This window comes from Plasmopara halstedii (assembly GCF_900000015.1).
Source record: "Plasmopara halstedii genome assembly, contig: Scaffold_658, whole genome shotgun sequence".
Taxonomy (NCBI): Eukaryota; Oomycota; class Peronosporomycetes; order Peronosporales; family Peronosporaceae; genus Plasmopara; species Plasmopara halstedii.
Window position 1 is genome coordinate 1,410,825 of NW_020187575.1, and position 12,010 is coordinate 1,422,834.

General features: G+C 43.6%; 5 protein-coding genes across 5 annotated transcripts; 1 reads left to right on the forward strand and 4 right to left on the reverse strand.

Moving 5' to 3' along the window:
* Positions 1–511: 511 nt before the first annotated feature.
* Positions 512–1,537, reverse strand: PHALS_13452 (camk protein kinase; the record flags this gene model as incomplete). Its single annotated transcript, XM_024729210.1, has 1 exon — positions 512–1,537. One exon carries the CDS (start codon positions 1,535–1,537, stop codon positions 512–514), a length of 1,026 nt encoding a protein of 341 aa, XP_024579610.1.
* Positions 1,538–2,452: 915 nt separating this feature from the next.
* PHALS_14693 (water dikinase) lies at positions 2,453–3,301 on the reverse strand. The gene has a single exon (XM_036407565.1). The coding sequence runs from the start codon at positions 2,977–2,979 to the stop codon at positions 2,704–2,706; it is 276 nt and encodes a 91-aa protein (XP_036263257.1). The 5' UTR covers positions 2,980–3,301; the 3' UTR covers positions 2,453–2,703.
* On the reverse strand, positions 3,301–3,899 carry PHALS_13453 (water dikinase; the record flags this gene model as incomplete). Its single annotated transcript, XM_024729212.1, has 4 exons — positions 3,301–3,374; positions 3,449–3,538; positions 3,612–3,695; positions 3,764–3,899. 4 exons carry the CDS (start codon positions 3,897–3,899, stop codon positions 3,301–3,303), a joined length of 384 nt encoding a protein of 127 aa, XP_024579612.1.
* A 1,671-nt stretch (positions 3,900–5,570) lies between these two features.
* Positions 5,571–5,789, forward strand: PHALS_13454 (uncharacterized protein; the record flags this gene model as incomplete). The annotated part of the gene is made up of 2 exons (XM_024729213.1): positions 5,571–5,644; positions 5,711–5,789. The coding sequence occupies 2 exons, from the start codon at positions 5,571–5,573 to the stop codon at positions 5,787–5,789; spliced, it is 153 nt and encodes a 50-aa protein (XP_024579613.1).
* A 1,764-nt stretch (positions 5,790–7,553) lies between these two features.
* Positions 7,554–8,606, reverse strand: PHALS_13455 (uncharacterized protein; the record flags this gene model as incomplete). Its single annotated transcript, XM_024729215.1, has 7 exons — positions 7,554–7,631; positions 7,748–7,835; positions 7,966–8,068; positions 8,128–8,168; positions 8,230–8,257; positions 8,334–8,472; positions 8,523–8,606. 7 exons carry the CDS (start codon positions 8,604–8,606, stop codon positions 7,554–7,556), a joined length of 561 nt encoding a protein of 186 aa, XP_024579614.1.
* Between the last annotated feature and the right edge of the window lie 3,404 nt (positions 8,607–12,010).

The following is a 12,010-nucleotide window of genomic DNA, read 5'->3' on the forward strand; positions in this document are numbered from 1 at the left end:
AGGATTCTGTATTGGAATGTATGGAAATTTAAGGGATGTTCATGGTTCATCATGTATTTATGATTGGCTCCTTTCCTGTTGAGTAAAGTCACATCTTGGAAGTACATGACCGAAAATTGCTGTGACAGTAGCTTAGCCCTCAGTACGAACAAAACCAGGCAAAATCCATTTACTAGAAAATTAATCCAGACGATGTAAGCTATGTGACTTTCAGCATTTAAACGCAAAATCCAGGGACTGTATTTGGTAGAAAATCGTGACAGTTTTTTTGGTTAGCTAGCCTAGTTTTATCGCGTTGTACTTTTATCACTTTTACAAGAAAACAAGCAATTACTTGGACGGAATCATCAGTCTTCCTTGTCTACACAGATATGGATTATATCAATTTGTGCTACACAGCATTCGAAGCTTTCGAGAAACTTCAAAAGAACATGACAGCAAAAATATACATTTATTCATACCAGGATACTTATACACTGCATTATCATATACATAGACTACAGACTTCGTCTCAATTGCATCGCGAGTGCTGCAGCATCGGATGCTGCCAAATCTCCTCAATTGTGATTCGCTTTTCTGGTTCAACGCACAGCATTCGGGACAGCAGATCCTGCATCAATTCCGACACCTCCCGTTCCATCCCCCACGCCGTGAATACTGCTTTAATACCACGCTTTGCCACAAATCGAAAGCCCGGATCAGATAGATCCGCGCGTTCAAACGGCGGTGATGACGTCAGTAAGATGAAAAATGCAATTCCTGTAGACCAAATATCTGACCGTCGGGGATCGTACCGCTCACACGCCACTATCTCTGGAGCCATATAATAATTCTTTCCTACCGTCTCTTCACAATAAAATTCGTTGTCTAACAAAGAGCCTGGTGCCGCCGATGCACACAATCCAAAATCTGCGATCACCGCGCGCCCCTGACGTAGCAAAATGTTTTCTAGACTGATATCTCGATGTGCAATGCCATGATTATGCAAGAAGCGCAATCCGGATAAGACATCTACTAAATACCGTTGCGCTACATGCTCTTGTAGTCGCTTCGACCCGTCCACGCCATTCAAAAGTGATCCGTCCATAGTAAAGTCTTGTTCAGGTCTTTGCTCGTGATGTGCTTCCACGGCCTTCAAAATAATAGCACTGTCTTTCTGATTTCCATCGCAAATGCCACTGCTGCTTTGACCATCACAAATCTTTTCAACGGGTGGCTGCACGCACGCGTCTAACAAATCACCTCCCTCACAATAATCAAGTACAATATGCAGCACTTCGCCGCCCTCGACAACATAGTAGCTGTGCATATTAATAACGTTTGGATGTCCACCCATCGCACGCACGCGATTTAGCACCTCCACTTCGTGTAGCACATTCTCCTGCGCAAGCATTTGCGAGCGCGAAAGTTGCTGTAACGCTAGCTGTAGATTAACAGTCTTCACCACCACACGCTCACCTGTGACCCAGTCGTGGCACAACATAATGTCACCAAAAATAGCTGCGCGTAATGACATGAGCGTCTCATATCGGCCCATGCTCTTAGCAACGTGGGTACAAATGTAGATACTTTCAACTATGGAGGCGAGAGTTCAACCACGCGAGACCTTCGGACAAAAGTGGCAGCAAACGAACCAGAGAGACTCTTCCAACAATGAATGAGACTGCCAAAGGTTATGTCAAGGAGACAAGAAAAAACAGACGCTTTTACAGCTGGTAAGTAAAAGGCCAACTTTGTATGTATCAAAGGCTCTGCACTTGTGTTTCTCGATAGTCTGTTAAGCCAGCAGGCAAAGCACTTGTGGACTAGGTGGCGAGTTATGAAGTGCAACTTGCAGCTTGTTGTTGACGTTCGTGTTGGGTGCTACTCTTGTCTTCTTTCGCCGACGTGAGTCAGTGTTTACCGTTTCGTGATTTGCATACAATTATCTTGTGGGCTAGTAAAATTTTAGAAAATAGCCGTTGAATCTTTAAAAAAAGGTTGGCAAGTGGAACGAGTAGTGCTTAATATTTAGCGATTTAAATTGTCATCTTTCTACTAAGACGGGTGCTATAATTTTTGCATTTTTATACGTCTGTATAACGTGTAAAGACAGCATGAGTTTATGTCGTCTACTTGACATATTGTAAGAAACATATTTAAAATATTGAAATGGTCAGCTTAAGTTCGCATGAAACTGTCATGTGAGAATCATAATTGTGTATGCAATAATTTGTTAGAGAAAGCTTGTTTCTTTGATCACGCTGCTACTTGGACGCTCGATAATGAATAGTGATATCGTCACGACATCCGCCCCTAGAATGGTGTTAGGGGTTCACAGTTCCATATGCGTCAAATTTTACAGCGAATAAAAATGTCGTCACATGTCACTGGACATGTCAAAGATGCAACCGCATGTATATCTATTTTTCAAGGAGTAGATTGTTCATTATTGCAGTATTTTGACAAACTACTTTAATTCATAGAATATTGCGTGATCATGAGTTTTACAAGACATTTCAACTTTTGACATTTTACACTTGATCAAGAATGTAAGGAAGACAAACAGTTTGACGGTCAAATAATGCTCAGTCGAAGAGAATTGTAATGCTTTGTCAACAAATATGTGGGCTTGATGTCTTGAAACAAATCCAATGCGTGTTACATCCAAATAAGTGCACATTCCAGCCTTTTTTCCATCCCAATTTTATTGTCGACTTTGACTCAGAAAAAGGAAATTAATGGACAATTCTCGCTGTGCAGAATACCATTTAATCTAAAATGTCGACATGCTGGGTTTGGCAAAATATACGCGTCCTTTGAACTAACAACAACACGTCCAACCACCCAAGCAGGTTTGCTGTCTAGCTCTAGAAGCTCGCTGATGAAAGCATTGGCGTTCTCTGCAGGCAGACAAAGCAGCAAGTCACCCGAAGTTTCGGCCGCAAAACCTTCCAGCAACCTAAAAGTGTTTCGAATCGCCTCGTTTACTTTAGCCATATTTTTGATAATTGGAAGCGTGTGTAGCTCAAAGGATACATCTTCTCGCTGTGATTTGGCTTGATTGCGCGCGTGGGCAACAATTCCGAAGCCCGTCACATCCGTTGCCGAGTGCGCACCATACTACAGCAAAGACCATCTCATCACGAACCAGCAAAGCGGAGTTACGTAGGCCAGCTGGTACCCAACTTATGCATCAACCTGGCAGCATCAAGATTAAGTCGACACATGGACTCGGATGCTGTTTGAAAAGCAATATCGGCATCCTCTGGTGTCAAAACACTTTCTACCGTTCCGGCTTTTTCTTCCACTGAAAAAGATTTACTGCAACCTGAGTTCCAAGAGGCTTGGTGAGACCCCCGCCACTGCATTCTCTGGACGAATAGTCTGACTCTCTACGAGTTCATTAAGCACTTCATCAGCGTATCACCATTTCAATGTACAAATGAATCAGTCACTGCTCATATACCACTCCGTACGCTCATAGCGACGCCACCGACAAGCGGCCAAGGGTTCATGACAGTCTGTCCGCCTGTGACGTTTGTTTGCGCCTGATGCGCTTAGTCATTAAAGCCACGAATCATTTGTGTAGTAACAACATCACGCTGTTTATCGGTCATGTCAAGACAAACACCGAGAATCATTAGCAAGGTGTCCACCTCGGTGACGCCCATAGCAAAGACATCCGAAAGCACGTTGGCGCAAGCGATCTTTCCCTGAACGTACGGATCTTCAACCGAGGGATTGAAGAAGTCGGTGATAGACACCAGATAAAGATTCGTACCATGTGCAATCTTGACCACGCTCAAATCCATTCCTGGAGTCTCGTTTGTCTTGAGGTCGTTGGCAATATCATCTAAGTAGTCTAGCAGCTTGGCTTGTGGGAGCTTGCAGTCACAGCCTTTGAGCAAGCTGTACATTAACAATGGGTGCGACCTCCAGCGTGGTATCTATAATAAGGTTGTCGTGCACCTTGCACAGAGAAAATTTAGACTCGAAGAGTTCGCGTTAACTGATGGCTGGTCAGGATGAGTCACGAACATAACGTATCATCAAGGACGTACACATCACACGTTTGTCCCTAGAAGCGATGCTTGTAGGTGACAAGCAAATATGTATCATGACAAGTACTTAGTACTGATAAGGGTGATTGTTTTTCGTGATGAAGAGGTCCGCAGGACACACGTTCTACCAATCTTGCTAGGCATCAAATCAGGTGATATAATGATAGATAGTAAAATAGGTATCAGTATTTTTTGCGCTAGACTCGATTCTGGATATATAACTTAAAATCTAGTGCAAAACAAGAGTTTGCTGCTTGATAGGCTCACTAGCACATCACACAAAGACAGCTTTGACTTTAAGTGACCGCATAAAAATAAGCACAGCGAAGGGGCTCATACGCAGTGTTGGATTTTATTAAATTACAGAAGATGGAGCAAGAAGTAAGTACATCCAAAAACAATCATGTTCACACCTACATAGTCAATATTCTTAGCTCCTTATAGTATTTGATATTACTATAAATAAGTACAAATTCGCTTCAGTGCCAACCTAGCATGTGCGTTTGGAACATCGCCGTGCCTCGCCTGCACATCTCACCTCATGGCGAGGACCACAATGGCGTTAAAATTTCCGAGTTCTATAACTGCAGCAGAAAGTCAACGTGTATAATCGGCTGTTCTGCCCACAAGCCATCCATCGAGCCTTATATCAGACGACTTTGCTATTTGCGTCGGTCTCGGTCCTGTACATCAATTATGTGTGAAGTTTGAGGGATAAAACAATCTCTCAGAACTTGATCTCAATTGATTAGTGCAACTCTTCAAATACATGCCTTGATTCACTACTCCTCTATGTGTTCCGCATTCCCTATTCAAAAATGTTCGGATCTAAATGGAAAACAAGGTTCGCCATATCTTGATATTTACTTTCCAGAATTTTTTTGGGGGGATCTCAATTTTGAAATCTACTGTATTTTTCTGATTCAACTGCAAATTACAAGTGGTTTTATTTCTTTCCAAAACTCGCATGCTTCTTCTAAGCTACAACATCGTCGGAATAGTCCTTTTGTGTGCGCTGAATAATCGTATATACATCAACATAGGTCCAAACTTATGCTGAAAATGCAAATATGATGTTGCATTGACACAAAGCAGAAACGCATATATTCGTTTAAGGTGATTTACTGTTAGCACCAGAACTCGCTCGCGTGGTCGATCCAGAAAAATCGATCAGTATACCAAATGCTGCTGGATCCACTGTCCAGAGTTTAAATATTTTCCTATTGTCATCTTTTTAATTGGCAGTGTAAAATTGACCACACTCGCGGTGGGAGTCAGCCGCCTTCGGATAATTCATCCATTCTCTTTCACGAACGATCGAGCCATTTCTGACAATTTTTGTACTATTCCAATCATGCAACTTTGGCACGAGATTTTTTACTATATCGCAACTAAAGTGTCAACGTTAAAATTACGACCTCCGTACGTCAAGCAACATGTGCTAAAGCTTGCCGAGCAAAGTATGCACAGTGTATACTTAATCTCGATAAGTCCATCATTTCAATGCTAGAGTTAGAATAATAAACCATGACTGAATTTTCCGCTCCTCCGCAAGTATTACTCACAGCCAGCACCGATAAGTTTTGCTTTATTCAGCTGCGGTGCGCACTTTTTGCCAGTGGACAATTTTCAGGTATTTTGGCCTCAAATTTTAGCAATCAGCGCAGCATTACATCGTGTAAAGTTGAGGTCTCAAGTCACCACGACTTGGCGGCGATAACATCGCTAGATGTTCATGCCGATTGAAGGCTCGGATCTTCTGAAGCTCCCCTCCCCGCTGTATGAGAAATGCTACTAACTTCTTAGTTAAGATCGTTTTCAGTCAGAAAAAAATCATTAAAAAGGCAGAAATTCTAAAAATTCTTTGTGAATAATCAAACCGAGGAACTTCTGCTCTCCCTCAGCACTATCGTCAAAAGCTTAACGAATAATGATGACCTCAGCTGCTCTAATCGGTGAAGTTAAAACAACACATCTTGTCGTTGGCTGATAACCGGATATATTTGTTAGAGCAGCCCTTGAAGGCTAGGAGGTGAAATCAGGTGTGAATAAATTTACTTGATCTTGTCTACATCAACATGGTCACATACTTAGCGCCTTGTGTAATATTCGCTTCGCCATCGCTTCGGTCATAGACGTCCTGACGTCGCACTAGCAGTATTGTAATAAGCTACACTAGCCATTACATAAAGATACATCTATCTACCTTCTGTATATATTGTGGAATTTTCAAGGATATGCAGATGAGAAAGATGTTTGGATCAGCTAAACACTCACTATGAGCCCAACCCATCGCACTATTCACAAGGTTAAACATCGCAAACAACGCTTGCTGCAAGGGGTCTGGCAGTTGTCTTGCAGTGATTGCTGCATCCAACTCGACAAACCATCCTGAGAAAGGCTCGTTCTTTCCACCACGGTACAGAGACACGTTCAGCCTTGGAGTCATCGTTCTAACGCGACATTTTAAAAGACAGATCTCTTCCACGTAGGAACCAGCATTCTGTACCACACAATACGCTTGTGATTTCATATATCATATCACATATGCATGTGGTGCATCATTCCGTAATCCGTTTCGATATATATATAACTTGAATGCATGCAGAAGGTACATACATAGATGTATCCTCATGTAATGGCTAAGTGTAGCCTTTTACAGAGACTACGTCGATTTCACTCAGCTGAAATTGCTCACTGTTGAATTTTGTACCTTAATCTATGATTGATAAATTTTTAAGTGCCACGATAACCTAACCAATTATATATTTGAAATCACCAATTTACGCGATAATTTACCTGCAGAGGCAATTAATTTAAGTCACTTGAGTCGAACAAAGTGGTTTGGAAGGTGACTCAATCGATTGCCAAATCCCAATGGAAACGAAGACCTTCGTCCATCGTCCGAACCATACACGAGGGTTGACACTCTCATTCCTAGTTACACAATATCCAACCATCCTTCTCGAGCACCACCAACATTCTTGGGTGTTAATTTGACCAGTGATTTTGACATCACCGTGAGGCACTCCAAAAAGGGACACTCTTTACACGGTCGTACTGAGCGACCACAAAGTTCAGTAAATAGTGGTGTCGGCAGAGCATTAGTCGGGATGACAGCCGATTGATTCTTTGACGGTACATAGCAACCTTGATGTTGATATTCTTCCCGTGATCACGGATAAAGTGTACACTGATATCGACGTGCTTCATCCTCGCAGTGTTACTGAAAATTTATGGCAATGCTGATTGCCTACTTGATGTCTGCGTAGAATGTCGAGTGGTCATGATGATTGTTGCCAATCATACCAAGTAGGTAGCAAAACCACAAAACTTCTTGAGCCGCCAGGGCCAATGCCATGTACTCAGCTTCTGTTAGTGACAACACGACCGGCTTGTCTTAAAAATAACATAACCACTGTTGAGCTACAAGTTGTCGAACGACGTGTCGCCGTCTCGCCATCCCTTGTACCTTACTCATGACCTTGATGCCTATCGCTGCTATTCCTTTCAGGTAAATGGATCGCAACGTTTTGATGCATCGCCTGAGGCTGGTCTACGTACCATAGAAGGATAGACGTCACGACACTGAAAGTCGGGCGTGTTGAATTGGATACATACAGAAAAAATTCAATCAGTTCGCAGTGCACCTTTGCCTACTCAAAATGAAGATGCGTGTTGTTCAGTGCGAGATCTTTACTCACCACATCCGTTTTGTTCAGTGCGAGATCTTCACTCACCACATGCGCGTTACAAACTGGATCAACATCGACTTGGCCAAAACGCCCTATCCTGCTTCCGCAAAACAAATTGTGTTTGCTTCAACGACAATCCCCCTTGCTGTCAATTGAGTGGACTTCTATTTTTAAGGCAATCAATCGTCACTCAGAGACTTGACTGTAAATTGAGATGTCATTTCCACGTGAAAAATTTGACTTGGTCGCTTGACTTGCTTCTAGCCAAAAAATCATCAACGTTGACTACAACCGATACCGAAGCTTGGTCATCATCATTTATCGTAGTCGCTACGAATAAAAAAACGGATCCGTAAGATATAAGTCGAATCTTAATTTTTAAACATTACATGAATGATCTCGAACCACATAGTTGGTGACCACTTCAATCCTTACAGACTGCGACGAAGCTTGGGCAGAGAACCTGCAGCAGCTCGGGGTCCTTGTGGTACGTCCGTGTATTCGTCATCCTTGAGTTAGCTATTCAGAAACGCTGTCTCAAAGTCAAATTGATGAATGATGATGTCGCGACGACAACGCTTAGGCTGAAACGCACGGATAGTGTTGTGACTCGCAACGGGTGAGTGGGCTGTAGTGTTACCAAGACCGATGCTTGTAGATACTGACGCAACAGGTTGGGCTTTTAATCTCGTGAGGTTCCCGTTTCCATCATATTTGAGGGCAAAGAGCCATTTCTGACCAATCACCTTGACTCCTTTAAGACGGCACACAATATCCCACGTACTAGTGACTTGATTTCAATCCAAATAGCATCATTCCGCTTGTTTGCATCGGATAATGACATCCCTACTGCATACGTTCGTTGCATTTATAGTGATTTCATACTCATCTGAGCCTTTGCCGCTTGCTCTCCGACTCAGAAGGTTCATCGTCAACTTCAGAATTATCTGTGAGCCGAGGACCACTCGAACGGTCATTTGTGATGAATCATGAGTGCCAATTCGAGGCAAATCAGTAAGTCATTGACCAGCTTCAAATCTTGTCATGTTGGATCGCGTTGACCCTTCACCGAACACATGTCGATCTGCCTCGATAGTTGCAGTCGGCAACATGGAATCGGACCGTTTTGCCAATTAGATGAGCATAAACAGGGATAGTAATAAGTGGAGTTGGGTTTCCCTTCATACTCAGGGTGACAACATCTTGATGAGACCACGTTTCTGCGAGTTAGTTCAGACCTGAAGTGACATATACCGGGTATATCGTTAAATCCTCGTCATCGTTACCACCTCGGGCCTGAATCCTCTCAACATCCAATGATTTTGGATTATGCAGGCTTGGTGGGATTCAAATGTCATCCACGATATCGTTGTCAACGGTCAGTCTTCATGTCGTCGCTGTGCTCGCGGTCTCAAACAGGGCAACATTGTCATACAGAACAGTGAGTCGCTCATCAATAATCACACCACGCGTCGTCACCAAGCGCTCATCATCGTATGCCAAACACAAAAACCCTCGACTCTTTAGCGTACCCCAAAAATAAAGGGTAATGCGCCATAGCCTCCAATTTCGATATCGTGCGCTTTTCAGCATGTAAAACTATCTACGAACCAACCACACAAAGGTGATCAAGATCTTGCCTCTGTCTTGCGAGTACTTGTCACAGACTCGAGTCCGGCCATGCAATAAAAATTATACGATTGAATTGAGATACAATCGGCATCATCACATCCCACCACCTTTCTATATTCATTTGCTTGTACTAAATACACGCACGCGTCGCTCCACCAGGAGTACACTTCATCTGTCCTGCGATGCCGTTCTGTCATGGAGAGTAGAGAGCAGGCGTTTGGTGCACGATATCAGGCAAGGCACATAATTTGCTGAACGCCTCGCTGGTGTACTCACCACAGTTCGGATCTTATACACTTGACTTGAAGCCTAAGCGTCTTTACAAGAGCCTTAAACGCTTTGTAATTCCAACACTTGAGACCTTGACGTAAGCGAGTACATGAACACCACACGACAAGAGTCATCAATGAATGTGTTGTGTAGTGGGACAACTCAGGAAACATTAAACAATGCTTGTGGCGGGCGTAGGTGTTGTTGCAACAATCCCACAGATATATTGAATACGATACGTTACAGTGTACGTCCCGACAGGGCAAGTGAACGTTGCCCAGAAGTTGCATCCTCTCATTGCCGGTTTGGTAGCCGATCCTCTTCCAGAGGCGATCACAGTAAGTACCGATATGAATGACCTCCGCACTGGCGTGGCCAGAATGGAAGTTTTCCGTATGTACCCGTCTCCTCGCGAAGAAGCAGTGATAGTGACATTGAAGGCCGAACTCAACTTTACGTCGGCACGACTTGATTGGAATGCATACTCAAGCAGCTCGTCGAGCGGGCCTATGCCGATGGATCTCAGCTATGCTGAAAAAGAGGAGGCAGAGCTCCGAGCAGCCAAACAGCGTTCGAACACCCGACGGTGCTTTGTCTGTGGAGACACCCATCACCTTCGGATTGGTTGTCCCCAGCGCAAGGTGCTTCAAGGTTCCTCGAACCGACATACCGCTTCTTACCAGTCTTTTGGTTTGTCGCGGGAGATGACAACGCCCGGTTGGTGCAGGGCGGCTCATTAATGAAGAACGAAGTTCTGTTGAGCCTCAAGGATGTATAGGTCAGCAGAGCCCAGCCCCGATGAGCTCCGTGCTCTTGAACACGGAGCGTGTATGCAAGCCGGGTTTGCTGGTCGTGGAAGCGACCGTGAAGGGCTAAACACCCACATTTTGTGTCCAGAAAGCGAACGTCAAGTTGCGTACTGTTTACACTTACAATAAGCTCAATGCTGCCACCCTTCCGGCACAGACGCCGATTACTAGGAAATATGTTCTCCATAACAATATGGTTGGATGTACAAAGTACAGTTCACTCGACTTGGTCAATGGGTATTACCATTTGCTCACGAGAGCGAGCTATATTCCGCTGACGGCGGTGAGTACTCCGAGCGGCATGCACTGAGAGTGGCTGGTGATGTCTTAAGGGCTGTCAATTGCAACAGCAACATTTGATCGTCTTGTGACGCAATTGTTCAGATCCCATCGGGTGTATGCACAGGCATACTTCGACGACATCTTCGTCTATAGTCGTGCGAAGTTGGGGGTGACGGATGAAGAGAACCACATCGTTCATATAAGAGCGGTCTCGAGAGCATGCACACAAATAAGTTGTATGCTAATGCAGACAAGTGCATCTTTGGCGCAGAAGAAATCCTTTTTTTCGGGTGCCTCAACGGGAAGCATTGCCTTCGAGCGGATCCCGCTAAGGTCAAGGCCATTGTGGACGGCCGGTCTAAAAGCCAAAAAGACTTGCGCAAGTGGCTTGGCCTTGCCAACTACTTGCACAAGTACAGCGAGAACTTCGCAGTAATGACACGGTCATTGTCGAGAATCCTAAAGAAGGATAGAGAGTGGTGTGGGGACACCAGGCATTGAAAGCCTATTAATGGGGTTAATGACAGCCTCTTTCATGCACCAATATTGGCGTTGCCAGACCCTGATCGTCGTCTGTGAAGCTTCGGACCTTGTCATCGGTTGTGCACTAGACAGTGAGGGGCGAGATCAGGTGATCGCGTTCGAATCTTGGCAGCTTAAGGCTGCAGATAAGAACTACCCGATTCACGACAAAATTTACTTGCGATGAAGTATGCATTTGTCAGGTTCAGGGTTGACCTGCTCGGCTCCACGCCGTTTATGATCTACACAGATCAAGCGCCCTTACGCACTGCGACTCAGTCGCCTCACCTCTCGCGGAAGATGACCTAGGTTTTTTTTTCTTTGCAGAAGATATGGTTGGTTTAGATATGGTACGAATTTGCATAATAATACCAAAACATGTAAATAAAAGACGCAAATAAATAGAAAAAGATACGATACTGTGATTCGTAAAACTGTATGGCTTGATATTGCTCACGCAAACCAAAATATGGTACTTAAATGCTTAATTTTGTTGAAAACATGGTACGAAAACATGGTTTAAATAATAGTATGGTACGAATTTGCATAAAAAATACCAAAACATGTAAATACAAGACGCAAATGAATAAATATTCTGTGATTTGTAACAAAGTATGGGTTGATATCGCTTGTACAACCAAAATAAGGTAATTAAATGCTCAAATTTGTTAAAATATGGTACGATAATATGTTTTGAATGAAAATATGGTACGAATTTGCATAAAAATACCAAAACATGTAAATACAAGACGCAAAT

Coding starts and splice junctions, on each gene's coding strand:
- PHALS_14693 (XM_036407565.1), bottom strand. CDS start 2,979: ATGGCTAAAGTAAACGAGGCGATTCGAAACACTTTTAGGTTGCTGGAA.